Raw genomic sequence first — 23,702 nt, 5'->3', positions numbered from 1 at the left:
AATCATACATTTATGTTTTTAGGCTTTTTCTTCGTATATATTATATATTCATTAATTTTTGACGAACCTACGCCAGGAGAAGAAAGTCCAAAACGGCAAAATTGAAAATGAAATAAATGAAAACATGGAGATTAATTAGTATATGTATGTCTGTGATAAAAAAAAATGAAAATAAAACATACTAGTAATGAATTAATTTTATAATTATTTTTGTTGCATTTTTTTGTGTTTTTATATACATGTATATACAAGGATATATATATGATACTATTGTAACTGTTTATGTACATTCCCTGAATAAATCGATACGAAAGCGTTGAATAAATTAATTCCGTTCTCTCGGAATAAAATGTACATTTACAAGTTTACTGAGATAAAAAAAAAGACATCATCATTCATGCATAAACAACCCAAAACAAATTATTTGGAACATATTTTCTATTATCTAGTATGGAGTTATGAAACACTATTCCTTTTTAAATAAAAATTTTGCCGACAAGTCTTAAATTGTTTATTAAAATTAAGATAAATTCTACACCATCATTAATTCTAGAATAGAATTATATACATGTATTTGAATGACCCTGGATGTACTGAATGCGAAGACAATAATTTAAAATAATTAAGACACAAAAGTAATGTATAATTATATTGACACGCTTTTAATTTTGATTTTAATTGATTTAATAAACAGCTCCAATGTATTTTTTTTAACTCCAATGTATTTTTTTAAAAATTCGTTTAGAATAAAAAGTACTATTGTCATTTCATTCTCGTTCTAAACGTAAACAACGTTCATCGCGAGAGTGAAATTGTTGACATTTTCTAGCACATCTGAAATAAAGTTGGTATCGAAAATCCGTGAACATCCTGTGAAGTACTGAAGAAAATTTCAAATAGCCTTTGGAATGGATTCCCGTGGGTCTTTAGCATTCGATGAATATGGACGTCCATTTATTATCATTCGTGATCAGGAAGGAAAATCCCGTCTTAGTGGGATAGAAGCTCACAAAGTATGCATGATCCAGAATGTTCTATGAGAAATTTTGATATTATTGTAATTACAAGAACTGTCAGTTCAGACAATTGTAAACTTAACTATTGTATTTGGTTGTTTAAACGTTTAATAAGTAATTTATGTATAATACTTTTAAACCAGTTCTATGTTTTCTGGTTGAAAGAATGTTTCACACGTTCTGACATGTAGTGATGTACAATCTGGGTCTGAAAAAAAATATGTCATCTCGGCACTGTTAACTCTTATCATATTTATTGTACTGGTTTTAAAATATAACTTGTCGATCATATGCAATTTTTCAGGAATATCGAGCGTCTCTAGATTCCATGTCAATAATTTGAAGGTTCCAACAAGTACTGAATGATTCTGTGAACTGGCCGGCGGCACGAAATACCCAAATACACCCAAATATACCCAAATGTTGCCCAAATATACCCAAATATAGCAATATTTATTTTTGTTTGTATAAAATATAGATCATAATGAGAAATAAATTAATATTTATAAAATAATATGACTTAGCCTGCTATAACTTTCATTCATTCCGTTGAAATGGGCAGTTAAGATGTTGTAAGAAAATAAGTTGTGACATTTGCTTATCTACAATATCGCTTCTTTATGAATGCAATTTTCATTCAAGATATGATATTTGTTGTCTACACTTACATTTCTAAGGTGTAATTTTGTTGAAATTTCATATCATATAGAAGAAGAATGTCCATAATATTAAAAAAAAATAGCTTTAACCCATTACTTCATATACACGCCTTTTAACGCCTTTTTCACACCCCCCCCCCCCTTTTTGTTGTCTCAAATAATGAAAAAATGCCTTATTTAGGCCCCAAACACTTGTTTTTGTTTGAGAAATGTTGTTAAAAAAAGTGACCCTTTTTTCGGCGCGGCCCCCCAACCAAAAGATACATCAGGGGGTTGCCAGAAGGGGGATGTGCCCCCTTCTGTTTGGGGGGGTTGCCAGAAGGGGGGCGGAGTCCCCCTCATCGCCAAGAAAATTTTGGACTTGTGAGATGCTGTAAATGACCCCAGATTGATCATAAGGTAACGTGTAACCAACGCTGAAAAGCATTTGACTCTATCTCAATCCATTGAGAAGTTGCAGCACTTAGAAATCAATTTTGATGGAAAAATCAACGCAAAATAGTGATTTTTGGCAATTTTGAGATGTCCCCTCGTTGCCATGGTAACAGAAAATTTAAGCCTGAGCATGTTGTTGCAAGGACAATGGTCCAGTCAACATTTGTGCCAAGTTTGATTAGTGTTGAAGCAGTTTTTATAGTATTATCAGGGGTTTTTTTTAGGAAAAGGGGAAGACGCTGGACGCTGGTAGGAAGGGGAAAAAATATACGAAAAAAGTCAATTTGGGGAAACTTTATTTTGACGTTATTTATACTATATACTTAACTACATAGTAGAGAGTTACAACTATATCTTTTTCCCCTTAAAAACTTTATCATCATGCAAAATATTCTTTGCAGTATAACATATTTTCTTAATATGTATGGTGGTGAATGGTTTTTATACTTCTATTTTTGTATGAAATTTAATACAGTATAGGTATAATAGTGTATCTGTGACACACTTTAGCTCCATACAAGTCATTTTCATAATAAGAAGTACAAAATATATTACTTTACTTAAAATAACCAAGAAAATGACAATATTTTGATAGCAACTGATTTCCAGAAATAGTACCGTTCAGTACGGGATATAGCCAAGAAAAAAATGGCTGCCTCCATGTTGAGACAGTACTTGCAGTTTCCTGCAATGTTTTTGGTTATTTTGAACTACAATTGGTGGTTTATCCTGCATAAAATGAAGAAAAATAATATTTTAAACCATGTAGATATTAAATCTGATCCAGTTTAAAGGAAAAATAGAATTTTTGGGGGGAAAAAACTTGGCTATTTACCGAGGGGAAGACGCCGACTATCGGTGTCAATTTGTTAGTAAAAAAAACCCCTGATTATAGAAATTTGAACTTGTAACGGGAGACTTTTCAATGAAAACAGCCATTTTTCACAAAATGCTCATGAAGTAATGGGTTAATGAAAAAAATAAAAAAATCTACAAAACAACAATTTTTCTTCAAATTTATATGACAGGCCATGTTTAAACATGAAAAAACGCGATTTAGGGTAATTTCAAGTATTTTCATCATTTTCTGTTAACCCATTACTTCATATACACGCCTTTTAACGCCTTTTTCACCCCCCCCCCCCCCTTTTTGTTGTCTCAAATAATGAAAAAATGCCTTATTTAGGCCCCAAACACTTGTTTTTGTTTGAGAAATGTTGTTAAAAAAGTGACCCTTTTTTCGGCGCGGCCCCCCAACCAAAAGATACATCAGGGGGTTGCCAGAAGGGGGATGTGCCCCCTTCTGTTTGGGGGGGTTTGAAGGGGGGCGGAGTCCCCCTCATCGCCAAGAAAATTTTGGACTTGTGAGATGCTGTAAATGACCCCAGATTGATCATAAGGTAACATGTAACCAACGCTGAAAAGCATTTGACTCTATCTCAATCCATTGAGAAGTTGCAGCACTTAGAAATCAATTTTGATGGAAAAATCAACGCAAAATAGTGATTTTTGGCAATTTTGAGATGTCCCCTCGTTGCCATGGTAACAGAAAATTTAAGCCTGAGCATGTTGTTGCAAGGACAATGGTCCAGTCAACATTTGTGCCAAGTTTGATTAGTGTTGAAGCAGTTTTTATAGTATTATAGAAATTTGAACTTGTAACGGGAGACTTTTCAATGAAAACAGCCATTTTTCACAAAATGCTCATGAAGTAATGGGTTAATGGAGTACATATACTGTATCTCACAGGCGCTAGTCACATAATCAAATATTTTACATTAACGGTCTATATATGTATATAAAGATATATAATATATCTTATTATAGTATATAGCCCATATAAAACTTTAAAAAGTTTGTTTCAACCACCTGTGCTGTATCTTGGTTCAAAACACAATGATAGGAAAATGTATATTTGGGTATGTTTGATTATATCTTAGTGAAAGTGTATTTTGTATTCATGATTAAAACAGCACTTTTTTAGTATAAAACATTTATTTTTAGTATAATTTGACAATATTTGGGTATATTTAGGCAATATTTGGGTATATTTGGGCAATATTTGGGTGTATTTGGGTATATTTGGGTATTTCGTGCTGCCCGAACTGGCTAAGACAAAGCCTTAAAGCGAGCTCTGACAGAAATTACAGTTCATTATAATTTAAACCCATCAGCCGGGCATCTACACATTTTATGGTTTCAATACACTTCGAACTGCACATATTAGGCCAATTCGAACACAACAATGCAGTATATAGGGCCATTATTATATGTAAAATTGCCATTCTGTATTTTATAAAATTATACACTGCCGGTTCCCTGTCCTATTATAGCTCCCATAGAAATGTGCAGACCAGTCTACACATCCGTTTTCAATCAGAATCCCGTGGCTTTTATCCTTATCAGTCAATGAATTTAAGAGTTTGAATTTACTACCCAGAATTCCAGTTTTGAATTTATTCTACTATATATTAAACTATATTTTCTTTAAAATTTTCACTGGCCCGAACTAATTTTCACTGGCCATGGGCCACCAGGCCAGTGCTAAATCCGATGACTGCCTTTTTTTGTAAATCAAAAGGTTGCGATTAATCAATTACCCATAATTTTGTAGTACTTCTGCAAGGCCTTTTTTCCTTCTACAACTGGGGCCGGTATAGGGCTGCTTACCCAAAGAAAATTTCTTTAAAATCGTGCAGTTTTAAAATTGACAAACATCAAGTTTTTTCTTCCCCTTTTGCAAATATACCATGTAATTTTTCCCCAAAATTAAGGGCTGGGCTGCTTCCCCAACCTATGAAAAAAAAACCCTATTCCGGCAAAAGTTTTCAACATCATGTCTAGCAGGTACTCTCGTTTGAGTCGTTTCTTTAATTATCGCTTTCTGGCCTGCTCTTCGAGATCGCTATTAACACCTTTTCTATCCCTAAAATAGTCCAGTTATGAGGGAATGACTAAATACCGAATATGAATTAATATACTTGCCAAATATGAAGAAAATACCAAATCAACATTATAATTAACATATATGTACCATGGTGAATATTTGCTACATGAAGAAATCCTGGAATAGACCCCGGGATATAAAGCAAGATATATATAAAGTTCATTCTGTTTTCTTTAGTGTATCATTCAGCATTTTCTTTCTCAGAGCGTGCTCACCTGGGTATGTTTCAAAAGTAAAACTTGCATATAATTCCCTTAATAAAATGGAATGAACCTTATATACTTGTTATACCCCGGCTTCAGGCAGCTAAACATTTTTTTTATGAACCATGAATGTGTTTAATTGAATTAATTATGACTTATTAGATAAATGATGAATTTTTTTGCAGTCCCATATAATGGCAGCAAAGACAGTTGCTGGTGTTTTGAAGACATCATTGGGACCTAAAGGTCTAGATAAATTAATGGTGTCACCTGACGGGGATATCACTATCACCAATGATGGAGCTACTATATTGAAGCAGATGGATGTGGAGCATCAGATTGCCAAGTTGATGGTTCAGTTGTCTCAATCACAAGATGATGAGATAGGAGATGGTACAACTGGAGTTGTAGGTTAGTAACACTGGTACAATTATAGCTCATTACTTGAATGAGGGCTACACCATTTAACATAAATTTGCATCCTCTTTTCTTACAATGAACAGCTATGCTATATCTTTCATTTGAGGTGTAACGCATGGCTTCCATTAGTGTCATTTTGGCAGTCATTTACTCCTGATTTCAAAATATAATGATTTTCCATTTTTACCTACATATGTTTATAATGTTAATTCCAATGACTCATTTTTGTCAGACATTTTTAGTTTCTGACTTCCAAAGATTTAAATTACTGCAAGCCCTGTCACTGCATGACAGGATGATGTTCACTGACGGTATTGTTAACAAAAATTGAATGGTATATGGTGAAGAAATATCAGCTTCAGAATAAATATTTATTACAAAATGTTTATCAGTATTAGCAAAGAAATTCCCCACAGAATGATTTTGTTCACTCTGTGGTCAAGACACTATGCAAGATAAAACTGACTTTCTGAACCATGGTCAGGTTGTCAATATTAGCCTGTCACACTGATATGAAAGCAACAAAAGTAGTATTTCGTATCTAAAGTTGATCAGTGTATATATTCAATGTCAGAATTTTTAAGTGGAAAGAAACATTCTGTCATGGTTGTAAGACTGGTATGTACTTTGTCATTATACCCCCAAAAACGAAGTTTGGGGGGGTATATAGGAGTCACCCGGTGGTCGGGCGGTCGGTCGGTCCAGACGTCCGTTGCATTTTCCTTGTCCGGAGCATAACTTGAAAACTAATGGTTGGAATTCAATATAACTATATACAATGGTCAAGCACATTGAGAGGAAGTGCAGTGCACAAGAACCATAACTCTATCTTGACTAATTACAGAGTTATTGCCCTTTGTTACTTTTCCTTGTCCGGGGCATAACTTGAAAACTACTGGTTGGAATTCAAAACAACTTCATACAATTGTCAAACACAATAAGGGGAAGTGCAGTGCACAAGAACCATAACTCTATCTAAAGTAATTACAGAGTTATTGCCCTTTGTTGCTTTTCCATTGCTTTTTTTGGCTTGCAGCCACGGTTGCAAGCCATTTCATTTGGAAAACCTGTTCCGGTTAGGTGGTTTTCTGCTTACATTTATAAGTGCATGATTGAACGGGAAACCAGCTGAAATCGTGCCAATCGCAACTTTTCGGCCTTTTCCGTCACTCTTCGGATTAATGATAATAGCCGATGTACTTCCGATTGCACTCGTGACAATTCGGGCGATTCCGTCATACTGCGGAATCAGACGAAGTAATATTACGGAAATCTAAGCTATTTTAGTTACTTCGGTAATCCCAGTTTGTTTATATAAATAGGATTCGTATTTTTACTTGATTTATTGATTTAAACCGTAATAAATTATAAACGAAATTGTTCCGTTTCAGTTCTTTTTCAAGACGCAAAAGTTAGTTTCTTTTATAATTGTTTTTTGTCTGTATTAGTATTTAGAATGTTGACTGTAGTAGTATTCCGTCTTCAAAGGGTGGTCCAAATCACACAGTGCATGATCGAGTTATATTTAGATCTACTGAACTTGGTGAGGTAATCTAAAAATAGCCCATGCATATCATTAACCTTACCACGTGATGATTTATAGATAGCGCATCGTATCTGGGAACATGCTTATTAATTAAATGAAATGTGCACACTTGTTTCCTTTCAGTATGATAGATCTTCACGTTAGTATTTTTACGATTGATTATTTTCTTTATAAGTTTTATACAATAGAGAATAGATTTCAAATCGTTTTGACAAAAATATTCGTTTTTACAAAAATAAAAACAAATAAGTATGTTGGGATGAAGGCACAACTGTGCAAGCCTTTCCTTTTAAAAGGAAACTTTATTTTGTCTGTTGCATTTTCCTTGTCCGGAGCATAACTTGAAGACTAATGGTTGGAATTCAATATAACTACATACAATGGTCAAGCACATTGAGAGGAAGTGCAGTGCGTAAGAAACATAACTCTATCTTGACTAATTACAGAGTTATTGCCCTTTGTTACTTTTCCTTGTCCGTGGCATTACTTGAAAACTACTGGTTGGAATTCAAAACAACTTCATACAATTGTCAAACACAATAAGGGGAAGTGCAGTGCACAAGAACCATAACTCTATCTAAAGTAATTACAGAGTTATTGCCCTTTGTTGCTTTTCAATTGCCTTCTTTTTTTTGTCCGGAGCATAACTTGAAGACTAATGGTTGGAATTCAATATAACTACATACAATGGTCAAGCACATTGAGAGGAAGTGCAGTGCATAAGAACCATAACTCTATCTAAGGTAATTTCAGAGTTATTGCCCTTTATTACTTTTCCATTGCTTTCTTTTGTCCGGACCATAACTTGAAGACTAATTGTTGGAATTCATTATAACTTCATACAATGGTCCAGCACATTGAGAGGAAGTGCAGTGCACAAGAACCATAACTCCATTTTGACTTATTACAGAGTTACTGCCCTTTGTTACTTTTTCCTTGTCCAGAGCATGACTTGAAAACTACTGGTTGGAATTCAAAAACAACTTCATACAATGGTCAAGCACAGTAAGGGGGGAAGTGCAGTGCACAAGAACCCATAACTCCATCTTGACTAATTACAGAGTTATTGCCCTTTGTTTTACTTTTCTTTGTCCAGAGCATAACTTGAAAGCTACTGTTTTGGAATTCAGTACAACTTCATACAGTTGTCAAGGACATTCAAAGGAAGTGCAGTGCACAAGAGCCATATAACTCCCATTTTGACAGAGTACAGAGTTACTGCCCTTTGATACTTTCCTTGTCCGGAAGCATAACTTAAAACGTACTGGTTGGAATTCAAAACAACTTCATACAATGGTCAAGCACAATAAGAGGAAGTGCAGTGCACAAGAACTATAACTCTCTCTTCAGTATTTATAGAGTTATTGCCCTTTGTTCTTTTTCTTTGTCTTTCTGGACTTATTACAGAGTAATTCAATTAAACTTCATCAATGGTCAACCACATTGAAGGGAAATGCAACATACATGAACCACAATTATCTTTAATTGCCCACAACCGTAACTCTATGTTTCAATTCTTTTACAAGGTATTCTGTTACTAGTAACATCCTCATTTCCGAAGCAGACTTGTTGGGGTATTAATCACATTTAGTGATAGTTCTAGTTCATGCTTAACTTACTCAATTGAAATGAAAGAAGTGAGAAGGGGGAATTTATATATTTTTTCATTAGAAGTATGGGTTTTTAAAGTTTTTAACTTTTTTTACTTGGGATTTTGAAAAAAAAGTTATTTTTTCATAGTACCCGTGAGCTATCTTTCATATATTGATTATAAAATGTAAAATGGAAGTTAATGCAGTTTTAAAAATTGCAACTAGTTTGGATTTTCTTCCTGAAAAAATGTTGTTGTTTTTTGCATGAAATACTTATGTAGTTTCACATCAGATATGATTCAGATATCAGAAGGAAAGTTAAAATATCTGTTCAAAGGGAGTGTGGGGGACCTAGAAATGTGCTAGTGCATGATCTAGCTTGGTTATTACAGCTTTGCACAGAGAATTCCAATATTCATTATATATGTATACATGGTCAGACACTGTGCTAGAATAATATTCTCTCTGAACCATGGTCAGGTGGTCATTGGTCAGCCTGTCACACTGATATGAGAGATACATATTGACAGTGCAGATATTTCTTTCCCGCTTTTATGAAATCATAATTTTTTAAGAAATGGTTCACTTGTAGTCTAACAACTTCTATCATTTCAGTGCTTGCTGGTGCTCTCATGGAACATGCTGAGAAGTTGTTGGACCGAGGAATTCACCCAATCCGTATCACTGATGGTTATGAGATGGCTGCTAAAGTTGCTGTTGAACATTTAGACACTATTGCAGAAAATTATGTCATCAATCGAAAAGACACTGATACTCTCACACAGTTAGCCATGACAACTCTTGGTTCTAAAATGTGAGTACATCATGTATAATAAACATATACAGTATATATAATACTCCTATTTGATTTGTATGAAAATGTTTTAAAGGTACATGTACATTTTAATTGATAATTACATAATTCCAGTAAAGTGCAACTTCAGTGGATTTTTTTTTCAGATGATATATTGTTAAGCATGAAAAAAAATGGCATTATATATTCATATGTTAATGACCAACTACTTGTATTTTGGTCCAGAGTCCTTATATTGCAAATAAATTCATTGTCATGTTATATTTTATGTATTTTTGTTTTCCAGTATAAACCGTTGTCACAGACACATGGCACAGATAGCTGTAGATGCTATAATGGCGGTGGCCGACTTTGATCGAAGAGATGTTGACTTTGAGCTCATCAAGGTGGAAGGTAAAGTTGGAGGAAAACTTGAGGACACAATGCTTGTAAAGGGAGTTATTGTTGACAAAGATTTCAGTCACCCTCAGATGCCTAAGGTTAGTTCATAGTCATTACGGATTGTTAAGTGAACAATAAATTTGAAGTACATAATTTATTTCTAATCTATGAAATAGGGAACATACTTTGTTTTCTTTAATAACTCTTTTCATCATATTGTAAAGGCATTAAAAATTTCCCAGTATTATTCTACCTAGTTTAAAAGGCAGTAGGTTATGTAGGGGTAAGATGTCTTTCTCTCTTATCGAAAGTATTACCTGTCTGAAGTGTTAATGGATGATAATGAAGTATTAATGGATGATAAAAATATAAATTTCTCTTAAGTGCATGGTTGATGTTATTTTCAGGCTGTCAAAGATGCTAGAATGGCAATTTTAACATGTCCATTTGAGCCTCCAAAACCTAAAACAAAACACAATCTTGAGGTGAAATCTGTAGAAGACTACAAGAAACTGAGAGAATATGAACTGAAAAAGTTTGAAGACATGGTTAAGCAGGTATATATCAAATACTGTATTCCTAGAAATTATTTTGGCCCTTTTATGTTAGCACTTTTCATTAGATTCACATTTCTGTAAATGTTATAACCACAAAAAAAGGCATCTAACTAATATGCCAATATTTATAGCTTTAACCAATTATATAATCATTACTTTGATGCCTAGCAGCCTACACTTAAATGATATACATTTCCAGTTAAAATTTCTCTTTGAAAAATAGTCTTGCTGTTTGAAAGTATCCATTATTTACAGAGTAATTAAGATCATAGGAAGACATATGCTTGCTTTCAGCTTCATTACAAATGTTCTTCCATAATCATTTATGTTTCATATAAAATACCATTTGATGAAATTAAAAAAAAAAAAATTTCATTATACTGGAGAGGCCTGAACTAATGGGCTGCACTTTGATCTCCTAGCTCCTTGTTATTTCAGGATTGCACAGAGAATTCCATTATTCGTTATATATGTATAAATGGTCAGACACTGTGCTAGATAAATGTTCTCTCTGAACCATGGTCAGGTGGTCATTGGTCAGCCTGTCACACTGATATGAGAGATATATTTAGTTAAATGTTTCATGGAGATGAAAATTGAATTCAGTTTTATTATAACAGACAAAGAAAATGTGTGTTTCTTTTATCTTATTTATATATCGATGAATTCTTTAAAAATTTAGCTATTTAGCTTCTTTTAAGTTGTATGTAGATGAATTCTTTCAGAAAATCAGCTGAGGTATTTCATGGTCAATTTGAATTGTACTATAAGAATAATACTGCAATGTAAAAAAGAAATCTGATGGATTTAACTTTAATACATTATGTTCTTGTATATTCTAGGTGAAGGACACTGGAGCAAATCTTGTTATATGCCAATGGGGATTCGATGATGAGGCAAATCATCTGTTATTACAGAGGGAGTTACCTGCTGTACGATGGGTCGGTGGTCCAGAAATTGAGGTGAGAATATTTTCTGAATTTGTAATTATAAGTGACCCAGAAATAGCTGATTTTGTGTAAAGGATTTTCCCTGCTTTTAAATTTGAACAGTCAGTTTTAAAATATTAAGGGACTTCAATATAGATTAAAAATACAAAAATTCTGCTTCCAACAGTATAGAGCCTGGTCAAACTGTACAGATATGATGTCTGGCTTGCTCTATAATGGTGGCAAAGTTTCAGCAGATTAAGGGGTTAAATGTACACTGGTTTTAAGGTCTGACTATTTGTATGGAAATAATAAAGTGGAATACATAATAGTGTATAAACCTATGAAAGGTATATTTTAGATGTATACAAAGTAAATGAATTATTTGAAAACTATGCACACTATCACTTGCACAGACAAGTGAAATATTTCTCTTTAGTTAAGGCGAATGAATGATATTTTACCATGTTATATAAATACTATATATATTATTATGTGGTGCTTTTAATTCTCTAGTAAAACATTTGATTTTCATATTTTAAAGTTGATTGCCATAGCAACTGGTGGGCGTATTGTTCCAAGATTTGAGGAACTAACTAAAGAGAAACTTGGTAAAGCTGGTATCGTGAAGGAACTTTCATTCGGTACAACAAAGGAAAGAATGTTGGTGATCGAAGAATGCCAGAACTCTAGAGCTGTCACTATCTTCATCAGAGGGGGTAATAAAATGGTAAGTTCAGAATAAGTTCACATGCTATCATTACAATTGAATTTTAACCAGAAGCAAACAGATGCCTTTGTGATGGATCTAATACTTTCCAATTAAGATTTTTCATTTTAATAAAGTCTAGCCCCAGATCTTTTTGTTCGTATCACTAACGCTTGAAATTTTTGAGGTGATGTGATCATATTTGATATGTCCTGAGTTCTAATGAATGATGGAATAACCTGAACGTTTGCTTTAATGAACTTTCCCAATTTCCTTATGCTGGATAGCAATTTAAGTTACTTTTGAACTGGTTTCAAAACAATGCAAATGAAAGGGGAAAAGCCTTGGCCTGTCTATGAGAAGTACAATTTTTTTTTCAATAGAATATTTATTTGACTGAAACTTTCAGATCTGTATTTTGCAATATATTAAGGTTTTAAAGATTATAGAAAAACTAATGCAAATGTGCTATGTTCTTTCTTTAGATTGTGGAAGAAGCAAAGAGAAGTATACATGATGCTTTGTGTGTAATACGTAACATAGTAAAAGATACAAGGATAGTGTATGGTGGAGGGGCACCAGAAATCTCATGTTCTCTTGCTGTAGCCAAGGCTGCTGACAAGGTTAGTGTTATTTTCATCCTTGATCTGCTACATGTAAAACACTTGCAAAAAATAAAGGAGATCCCCGGAGAGCAACAAAAACAAAGTTGCAAAATTGGGTTTTATTTGGACAGTTTATGGGAAATAGTGAGTTTGTGCAAAATCATTCATGCACCCAAGCATTAGCTTTTGGAATTTTTGATTAATGTTTTGTGCAAGAAAGGTAATTGAATAATTAACTTTATACATTTACATGCTCAGAGAATTCCAGTATGTTTTATATAGACATCATGGTCAGACACTGTGCTAGAATAATGTTCTCTCTGAACCATGGTCAGGTGGTCATTGGTCAGCCTGTCACACTGATATGAGAGATATATTAGATTAAAACCTTTGTTTTCTTTAAATAGACTGCATATTTCATATACAGTTAAACTTTGTTCGCTCGAATTCAAGCAGTGTTCAAAATATGTGTATGTTTATTATAGGATTAATACTTTAAAGAATGATTTCATAAAAGATTTCCAAATTATTTTACAGCAGTATATATTTGTAGTCATATATTAAAATAAACATGTACACAGTTCATTCTATAAATAGATAACAACATAGGTAGAATACACATTACGTGAACTTTTCCTGGGTACTTGTGCACATTTCATTTATTTCCCCAAGTCATTGTCTATGTATCATAACTAAAGACTACAAGTAAACAATATTATCATAACAAACAAATTGATTAGCGAACAACACCTCAAATTATGTATCAATTAACCTTTATTGCCTTTATGGAGATAAAAATACATGTGACGCCAACTGTCAATAATGAAACCAAAAAGGTGTAAATTTCACTATATTTCTACCGAGGGGGCCTGAGATTAGGTTCTAGAGTTTGAGCGATAAGTGTTCGACCTATCAGAGGTAGAACAATATATATTATAAAGGAATTTTGCCAGGACTGGTCGGTGAGTTCGGGTGAAGGGAGGTATTCCAGCTAACGGAGTTTATCTGTACATGCTTAAAAAGTAAATTGCACAGAGAATTCCATTATTCGTTATAGATGTATACATGGTCAGACACTGTGCTAGATAAATGTTCTCTCTGAACCATGGTCAGTTGGTCATTGGTCAGCCTGTCACACTGATATGAGAGATATATTACCCTTGTATTTATTTGGCATATTAGGATCTTGGAAAACATTTTATTGAAATTGAATAGTAATTTTAAATGTTACTCATTCAAAATGTTCAGCCATTTTGCTTGCTTTATGTTATGAATTCATTTGGCAAATGAGATGTCATAAACTAGAAAATCGGAATGAAGATCATAAACAATACCGGTAGACCTGAGCAAGTAAAAGTAGTCTTTGTATAAACTGTGAAACTGTAAAATTGAAATTTGTCTTTAAATTTTGTACCATCTATATAACATTAATGAAACATTTAGCTTACATAATATTTTTTCCAAACAACAGCAATAAAAGAATGTGACTGAGATTTGTAAAAAAAAATGTATTATTTCAGATTTCCACATTAGAACAGTATGCAATGAGAGCATTCTCTGAAGCTCTTGAAAGTATTCCTCTAGCTCTAGCTGAGAACAGCGGTCTATCACCTATACATACACTAGCTGATGTTAAATCTAGGCAAACAAAGGAAAATAACCCTAGATTAGGAATTGACTGTCTCAATAAAGGAACAAATGGTGAGTCTTCTTTCCAAAGTTTTCGTCCATTGGTTGATTTTATTTATACTAGAGGCAATGCATTCAGTTCTAGTCAGGCCAGCTTACATATACCTGTAGTATGATTAAACTCTACGTCTGTGTCTGTGGTACAGTAGTCATCAAGGTAGTTCACTTCAAATCACTAGCCTCTTAAAGCTATGGGTTCAATTCCCACCCGATTTTGTATTCTTTCATAGCTGATTGAGTGTCTGTGATTCTACTAAATTGCCTGCTTGTGTTTGAAATAATGCTCAGAGGAGCAATTACGATCTTCCTCCACCAGTGCAGCTGTGAAGTTGTCATAATGACCTTAAAAAGTGCCCAGTTTGACTGAAAAACTTGACCAGTACAAAAAATTTAAAAAATCAAATTTTACATTGTTGTGTTACATTTTGCACACAAATTATTTGTCCAGACCCAGTGGTACATATACCTGGAAAGAAAATGTGTCTTGCCTGGTCATCAAAAAACCTCCTGTTTAATTACTAGCTATGGTGAACGCCTGAAAATGTATGAATTACTGTCATTCATTTATTATATACTTTAAACTTTATTTAAAAAAAACAACTTTATTACATTCAGCGAGATGAATAATTCTTGTAAAATAGTAAGAGAGATTTAATGGTGGCTTTATTAAGCAATTGTTAGCTGTAATTGGTGCGAGTGTATTGTTGAAGTACAATATTTCTTTTAAAATACATGTAAGTTTGACCAATAATATATTTATTGAAGCAAGAATTGAACTTGTTAACTATAATTTTATATACACTTACAGATATGAAAGCCCAGAATGTATTAGAGACATTATCATCAAAGAGAGCCCAGATCATGTTAGCTGTACAACTTACAAAGATGATACTTAAAATAGATGATATTAGAGCCCCAGCAGATCATGTATTACATTTATGATATACATTCTTTCTATGCATTTATGCTGTATACTGCAAAATCATTATTATTTGTGGGCACTAATTTACAGGGTTGTCATGGTTAGGTCAATATCCAAAGAAATTACATTGGAAGATTATTTTGCATCACTTTACATTTTACCTTTTGGAAAGATAAAAAGTCTACAGATTTAAGCACCCGCGTCAAGGTCACAGCATGACTTTGCAGCAAAATCGTGTCCGGTCCATAACTTTGTTATTTGGAGTCGGATTTTAAAATTATTTCACAGAAATAAGCACCATATTAAGAGGATGTGTCGCGCGCAACATTTGGGTCGCTACCTTGAAGGTCAAGGTCACAGCATGACCTTGCAGCAAAATCGTGCCCGGTCCATAACTTCAACATTTGAAGTCGGATTTTAAAACTATTTCACAGAAATGATCACCATATTGAGACGATGTGTCGCGCGCAACATTTGGGTCGCTACCTTGAAGGTCAAGGTCACAGCATGACCTTGCAGGAAAATCGTGTTCGGGCCATAACTTTGTTATTTGAAGTCGGATTTTACAACTATTTCACAGAAATGATCACCATATTGAGACAATGTGTCGCGCGCAACATTTGGGTTGTTTTTACGCTTTGAACTTTGTCTGTGACATAACTCTGACACTACAAGAGGTATACCTTCCTGTGTCCAAAACCTATTCGGGGAGCATCACCCGGTTCAACCGGCTCTTGTTTATTTATGAACTTATCAACATTAAAGTTATAATTATTTATATTTACTTATTCTAACAAGTTTTAAAGTCAGTATAATTAATGACTTTGAAAAATTATTGTTCTAATATTTTACGCCATATTTTACAAAATCCAATATTCACAACATCAAATTTATTATGAAAAACTATTACTAGTATACAGATATCTATATTTATCTATCTTTTTGTAAAAGTCAAATTGCTATTCATTGAAATAAAAGGTAACTGCTTAATACATATAATAGGTCTGGTGCACTACAAATGCACTTATGAAGTACACTAGCAGTGCACTTTGAAGTGCACATCTAGTTCACTCCTAGTGCACTTTGTGTAACCTTTAGTGTGAACTCGACTGTATGTGACAAAAACACAAAATTTCATGCCCTCAAAAATTAAACGAATTCACAGTATCATATCTTTACATTTTATATGTGTACATTTTATAGGTTTACATTCTTTCTGTACATATATGCAATATACATGTACTGACAATTTTGATGAAACAATTTCTCAAACATGATACAGAAGATTTAAGCTCCATTCTGCCAGTGAGCACATGTTAAATTGCATTACAATTTGGAATCTCGCAAGAAACTGATTTATTTATGGACACAAAATGCTATTTCTTGTTATAGTTTTGAGACATTGTAATATATTGAATTATTGTATATTTCAGATGATGTGAGGTGTGAAGATATCGGAGAGAATAGTGTGTGTGTTTTATAAACGTCTACCTACACTATCCACATGTTACTGTGATATACAAGAACAAAAATCCAAAGTGCACATACATTGATTATGTAATAAAGAACTACAGAGTTGCAAAATTTTGGTGAAATAATTATGAAACGGCTTTTAAATAAAAAAAACAACAACTGTTTACATTTTGACCACTGCTAGAAGTCGACTGAATTTTTATAACATTGAAGGAGATTTAATATGGTTTGATCCAGTAAACGTGACCTTTATTAAAAAATGGGGAAAACCATGAAATAGAAATTATTTTGACCTTTATATGTAAGTAAACGTGTTGTATGTGTCACTTGGTGTAATATGTATTAAAAAGTTTTTCACAGTTGTGAAAATAGAAGAAAAAACTAAATTAGTGCATTTTAAATTACATATTTTGTTAATGAAGTGTTCATATTTTGCTTCACTGCAAACCCGATAAAAAGTTAAAAGCCAGAATGATTAATGGTGTAGAGTATAACAAAGTGGAATAATACTTCTAAATTTTATTTATTTATTCATGAATTCACTGTACATTTTAAAATGTGTTCTGACATTACAATCTATGAATGTTCATATATACATTATAAATCATGTGCATTGAAAAAATGTGCTTTGAATGCTTTTGATAATTTTTTTTATATTAAAAGTGTCATCATAATTAGAATTCTTGTTTTGTTTTTATCACCCTAATCAATAAAGAATACTGGTAGTGCAGAGTTATGTTGTTTAAAATCTTACGAGTGGGATATACTTGTGGCAATTTGGTTTCAGCAGCATCAGTTTGTTGTACAAGTAAATCGGTAAGAAAAGTGGAAATAGTTTTATTTTACTTTTATGTTGCCTGTGTTTGTTCAGTTGAACCACGGATTTATATTACAAATCCGTGGTTGAACATATATTTGAAATGAGGTCATTAAAGTACAATGGAAGATTCTACAATATGGTATTTCAAGCTCATGGTAACGTCATAAACTAAACGCATCTACAGATGCTGTATGCAGTCAAGTTAGATATCTTGTAAAGCATTAAAGTGTGGCACCCCTACAGATGGCTAAAATGAATCTTCAAAAGTGAGACTTTAAAAAAATATTTATATTAAAAGTGAAGGTTTCAACAATTTAAGAGGAATTGTGTTTTATGCAAAATACGATCGAATTATTATTTTATCTTTACATGCCGGGAAGCCCTTACAGCACCAAATAATCGTTCAAAGGTCAAGGTTGTAGTGGCCATGAGGGTTACCAGTCACCTATGTAACCTGAATTGGACGACTCTAACTCGTTTGAAATTCTTTGTTTAATTAAATGCGTCTAACAAATGACATTAATCCTTCAATAATTTTCAAACACAAAAATAAGTATGACGGAGAAAACATTGACTATGTCCTCAATGAAAGTAGATAAATGGTCTGATCTATGGCCTAGTGAACAAAGTATAGGGATTATCGCTTAAAGCCATACTCGGATCATGGCCATGTCTCCTCGTTTGACACCAGTACTGATTAGTTCCAGAAAGCGTGGTGGTTTTTGTACTTTCCCTCCGGTAACGGCAGTAAGTTACTGACTCCACCAGAACACAGCTGACAATTAAGAAGTATACCATAACTAGATGTCATCACTTACGCAAGGGACTCCGGTTTTGCTTCTGTACATGTCTGAGCAGAGGTACAGTGCGAATGAATTTAGAAAAGATTAAATGATCAGTCACAACTGAAGTAACGTCCGCCGTCCGAGAATCGAACCCGAGTCGACCGAATCACAGTCCAAGTCCCAGGAAGCTGATTTGAAAGTGATTAATATCAGCAAGAACTTCTTTCACAAAGATATTTAATGTAACAAACTTCCTCCTTTTCTATATTTATTTATTTTTACTACATTTCTATTCTCGTCTGACATATATGGATCTGTAAATGATAAACTCGGAAAATCGCGACTTTCCACAAGCTGTAACTAACAATTTATGAAAACATATTTATGATGCAAAATCTTCATATATATCACTGTGAAAATCGGAAAAAGCATAATGATAAACCATAAAACATGTCCGGATCATGATGAAACTTTTAAATAAAACTAAAATCAGAACCGAACATTATAAATGTTGAAACACATCTCGACCTCTAGAGTTATTCCGTCTGGTAACAGTTACACTCATGTATCTATTGACGACCACGGGATATGTCCTAATGGAAGCGGTAAAGGAGGAAACGGGACAGAACATACACCGCATGGACCCTGGTGAGACGGACATGGATGACCCGTACCGACAAAGTTTGAATACCCGATCGTCCTGAAAAATGGAACAATATGTTTGTCAGATGATGTTAAAATTTGAAATCGGGTGAATGGTAATATATTTATACATTAAAGAACATCTTGAAGTTTCAAGAACTTCTTATCTTCAAGTTAGATACCTTACTCTTATACACTGGGTAGCATTTTTTCCATACATTTTGTGCCGTTTCGGCTCTAGTAGCATTCAAATGACATTATAATCAGAAAGTAACTGGTGTCATTTCTGTCCTTAACATTAAACAATTGTGTCATAATTTAACAACTTTTTTTATTGTTGTTATTAGTATCTTCTTTTTTTATAAAAAAAGCAAAATGAATACACTAAAAAACAAATAATACAGATAAATTTTGAACTTTAAAACATGCATTGATCATATAAAGTGAAATAATAAAGACAAAACTCCACAATGAAAAAGGATTACTATAAGTGTTATGCTTGTTTTCCAATCCATATATATTTTGATGTAAAATGATACATGTTTTTAAATTTGATAAATAAAATATGTTTAAACTGAACAAAAACTAAACAATTGTCTCATGCAGAAAAAAGGAAAACAGCATGTAAAATTTAAACTGATTATTTCTCAACAATGCAAAAACATAATACAAGAACAACAGGGCAGATCATTTGAAAATATTAAAAAACAAATATTTTCTGAACACTTGTCATTCAAGTACTTCTGGATCGCTTCAAACAAATATTTCCTCAGACGCAAGTACTAAAATTCTAAAACTTATCTAACTTGATTCTTCCCTCCAAGAAACCGTCAGAAATATATTACTTTGTTCTTTTTTGTGGAATTATAAAGAAAAAATGCCTCATTTTGTTCTTTTTGTGGAATTATAAAGAAAACGAATGTCATATTCTGCATTCGGAATGCAAACAAAAACCACTTTTCTCGAGTTATTTTCTTATTGAAATTTTCTTGAAAATAGTACATCATTAATAAAAACGATGGAAAAAACGTCAATAAAGAATATACAAAATTGAGAGTTTTTGACGATGAAAATAAGTAACGAAAAACAGAAAACGACAAGCATTCTCATTATGCAATGTCGCTAAAAATTATGAAAGCTAGTTATTCAGAACTAGCAGATACTTGGAAACAAATGTCAGTTAAGTATAAAAGTAAACATTCGACAATCCTTTTTAATATGTAACGAAAACAGGTAGCTAATTAAACATAATTATCTAACAATTACCGTAATTGTTGATCCATTTGAGCCTTCTCGATCCTTTTGTCTTTAGCTCGGCGATTTTGGAACCATATTTTAATCTGGCTCTCGGTCAAGTTCAGAGTTTCTGCGAGCTCGAACCTACGTGGCCGTGTAATGTAGTCCGCTCTATTGTACTCAAGCTCCAGTTTTAATGTTTGATCGCTGGTGAATGTGGTCCTCTGACGCCGCGGTCTGTTTTCTCGCCGCCGCCGACGCTGAACTAAAATAAGAAAATACAAAAAATTAAAATATCAAACTGTCTTGTAAGCTTTTCAAAAATATCTCTATGCAACTGCATGAAAACTTCAGGCATGTTTGACTAAAATATTCATATAAAGCACTGTATTGTGCTGAAACACCATTATCATAAATGATATTTCTTAATAGTAGTGAAAAAAACCATGGCTACAATTTTCTGTCAAAGAAGTCCAATTGAAATTAAGGTTCCTATTATAATATTTCCGATCAGCTTGCAGTCAGGTTTAAATCTCCCTATTCCGAAACAGTCTACCAAAATGTATTATAAAGACTCATTCTGCTTCAGAAATGTAATTCTCAAAAGCTTTTCATTGATGGTATCCTATTAAAGTTTCCAAAATGTAAATTATATGCCATTTTCCTGAACCATCTTTTGTTCCTGTTGCTTTTCAGCGATAAGTACAGATTTAATGATTTGTTTTATTTCGTATGGAAGTCAAAGTACTATTTTGTTCACATTCATCTATCATGACAAATAATTTCACCTTCATTCATTTTTTGTCACTCCGTATATATGAATGTTCTGTTTCATCTTACATTCATGAATTTTATGACAGATATCAACAACAAAATTTCGGCCTCAATATTTTTTCTTATCTCTCGTTATTTATGAACACTGACTGACATGCAGTACTTTCAAAAGGGAGAGACCTTGTAGAAAAATGTAGGCTAACAAGTCTTTTCCTTTTATGCATTTATAATGCGATGTCCCTCACCAAATTTTACACACAAACGGTGTATTATTATACGATCTTATTATGAAACTTGTTACTTACAAATTTGTGCAAACGCTGGTGCAATTGGTAGTTCTGTCGGGAAATCTCGGCGGATAGCACAAAGTTCCGGCGCCATAAACTGGGTACGAAATGGGCGCTTAAAGAGAAGTTCATCTGCCAGATGGCAATTTGGAGACTCATGTTGACGGACAAGACCGGAGAAGGCCGAATACGGTCCGCCTATTGCAAAATGTCCACGTGCCCGTGCCTCTGTATCTAGAATTACAGACCGATTGTCGCTGGTTGAATCTTCAGTCGAACTCGTATATTCTTTCTGCTCGCCTGTTATTATTGCCATAGTAACGGTTTATTATTTTAATTTATTCTGATTTTAGTATATCCAACAATATCAATCTAAAACATTACGTATACACCAAAATTTAATAAGAATTTATACTATTCCTATAGAGAAACTATATTATAAATTAACATCATCTTTCTATGCAGCTGATTTATTTTTCTTGCGTTAATCCTTGCAGGAATTCTACAAGACTGCGACAATATCAACTTCTGTGAACAAGGCAAGTGTCCCGGGTTGTTTTCATTGTTTCCCTTTTAGGCATTTATTTTATTGGACGTTAATTAAAGGTTTCCGGTATGAGGACGTGTTCTCTATTAGATAATTTCGTAGGCAATCTCAATAGGAATTAACCACCCTCTTTACTAAAGCGTTTCTCATGAAAAATTGATAGCTAATTACGGCGTCTTGTCGTTAAGGGTTATCACCTGCTACATTACAACTAGTTTAGACGACAATAACTATTAATTTTACTGCTTTTTCTATTAAATGATAACAATTAAGAAACAATCATTGCTTTTCGTGCTATTCATGTTTCTCCTCAAAGTGCTATCTGTTATGACGGATTAATTGATACTGATTTAATTGAAACTGTATTAACATGTCACGAATAACGTTGTTGCAGGATGTATTATTGAAGAGGGCACTAAATATATTGTCAGATGATATGTTAATGTCTTTCTCTATGTTTCAATATTGATATACAATGAATTAAAATATCTAGGATTAATCCATGATAAATTTAATCTTCTTGTTGATTTTTTTTCTGTAAGGAGCCACCATAATACTTTTACGTAAGCATTTCATATCACCGAGTATAAATTCTTACTTGAAAGATTGCTTCTTTGCTTTCTTTCCTTTTTTAAGATTATCTATCCATACAATTTCATGTTGTTATTTTGTACACGTATATATACATTTATCACTATATCAGCTCTACATGATAATAAATTTATAATGATCATTAAAAATGAATACGTGTAATATGTTCTACATGTATATGTGACGTGTGAACACTCTCTTGTCGACTCAGCACACGCACTGTTTCATACAACTTTTATGGTATTCTCAAGTCGCTCCGCGGAGAAAGAATTGTTTGTTAAAGAAAACCCGTCATTCTAAGCGACAAAGATGAGATGAGGTTTTGGTCCGAGAACTAGCTTTGCCTCTTACGATATTTATCTTTTAATTCAAAGCGGGCTAAACACGAAGCAAAATTGTTCTATTTTCCTTTTTTCACAGTCATAGAAACTGGGCCTTCAGGAGCTTAATTAATTTGAGTAAATATAGCATAATGGTAAAATATGCAATATATTTTACCTTTCACCATATCAAACATTAGAGACGTTGCTTTGCTTAGACTTCTTATATTTATTTGAAATATTTAATGGAGCTCTTAATAGAAATCAGCAGAGGATGAGAAAAGTATTTTGACCACTGTCCGAGGATATTTAATTCCATGTTTGATCTCTGTCCCGAAGATGTCAGATCCCATGTTTGACCATTGCCCAAGGATGTCAAACCTCATGCTCGAGCAATCGTCTCATTTGAATGTTGGTTCTGAAGATAATGGAAGTCTTTTCACCGGAATGGACGTTAAAAATGTGACGTGTTCGAGAATATTCTTGCGAATACAAAGTTACAAAGAAAATCATTTGACGATGTTTTCTGAAGTTAAACAGAAAGTTCGAAATTTCTTCTATATTTTTGTCCCCAAAACCATGTCCTTTTAAAGTGGCCAAATTGTACATAATCTGCCTAAGTCTGGCTCACACAAACTGCACAGCAATACTGAATTAACTGCAACTAGTACTTTCAAGAAGGGACATTCTGCCACTCAACAAAGCTGTGTATCTAGCCCAAAAGTTGAGCTTACCTGAAACTTTATTTTGGCAATTTAAGAGGCGAATTTAATTTTGTTGCTTATAACAAATAAATTATTGAT

The 23,702-nt window shown here is 33.3% G+C and overlaps 2 protein-coding genes across 2 annotated transcripts; one reads left to right on the top strand and one right to left on the bottom strand.

Annotated features, from left to right (window-relative positions):
• The first annotated feature begins 788 nt into the window (after positions 1-788).
• LOC132722277 (T-complex protein 1 subunit epsilon-like) lies at positions 789-17,571 on the top strand. Its single transcript, XM_060706748.1, has 11 exons — positions 789-1,013; positions 5,446-5,671; positions 9,434-9,632; positions 9,919-10,111; positions 10,421-10,570; positions 11,413-11,532; positions 12,044-12,229; positions 12,694-12,831; positions 14,334-14,514; positions 15,311-15,429; positions 16,858-17,571. Exons 1-11 carry the CDS (start codon positions 909-911, stop codon positions 16,864-16,866), a joined length of 1,626 nt encoding a protein of 541 aa, XP_060562731.1. The 5' UTR covers positions 789-908; the 3' UTR covers positions 16,867-17,571.
• Positions 17,572-18,765: 1,194 nt separating this feature from the next.
• LOC132722268 (homeobox protein MSX-3-like) lies at positions 18,766-22,607 on the bottom strand. The gene is made up of 3 exons (XM_060706740.1): positions 21,460-22,607; positions 20,411-20,645; positions 18,766-19,202 (listed from the first exon to the last, which is right to left on the bottom strand). Exons 1-3 carry the CDS (start codon positions 21,755-21,757, stop codon positions 19,064-19,066), a joined length of 672 nt encoding a protein of 223 aa, XP_060562723.1. The 5' UTR covers positions 21,758-22,607; the 3' UTR covers positions 18,766-19,063.
• Positions 22,608-23,702: the final 1,095 nt, after the last annotated feature.

This window comes from Ruditapes philippinarum, unplaced genomic scaffold (assembly GCF_026571515.1).
Source record: "Ruditapes philippinarum isolate M1 unplaced genomic scaffold, ASM2657151v2 ctg2186_1_1_1_1, whole genome shotgun sequence".
Taxonomy (NCBI): Eukaryota; Metazoa; Mollusca; class Bivalvia; order Venerida; family Veneridae; genus Ruditapes; species Ruditapes philippinarum.
Note: the sequence above shows the minus strand (reverse complement) of the source record. Positions and strands in the feature narration are given on the sequence as shown.

What these genes read in the sequence shown, in the direction of transcription:
- LOC132722277 (XM_060706748.1), top strand. Translation starts at nt 909, where the DNA reads ATGGATTCCCGTGGGTCTTTAGCATTCGATGAATATGGACGTCCATTT. An exon ending in TGGTACAACTGGAGTTGTAG is followed by an intron (nt 5,672 to 9,433) that starts GTTAGTAACACT and finishes CTATCATTTCAG; the next exon opens with TGCTTGCTGGTGCTCTCATG. An exon ending in TAGCCAAGGCTGCTGACAAG is followed by an intron (nt 12,832 to 14,333) that starts GTTAGTGTTATT and finishes GTATTATTTCAG; the next exon opens with ATTTCCACATTAGAACAGTA.
- LOC132722268 (XM_060706740.1), bottom strand. Translation starts at nt 21,757, where the DNA reads ATGGCAATAATAACAGGCGAGCAGAAAGAATATACGAGTTCGACTGAA. An exon ending in ACCAGCGTTTGCACAAATTT is followed by an intron (nt 20,646 to 21,459) that starts GTAAGTAACAAG and finishes TTCTTATTTTAG; the next exon opens with TTCAGCGTCGGCGGCGGCGA. An exon ending in CAAATGGATCAACAATTACG is followed by an intron (nt 19,203 to 20,410) that starts GTAATTGTTAGA and finishes TCCATTTTTCAG; the next exon opens with GACGATCGGGTATTCAAACT.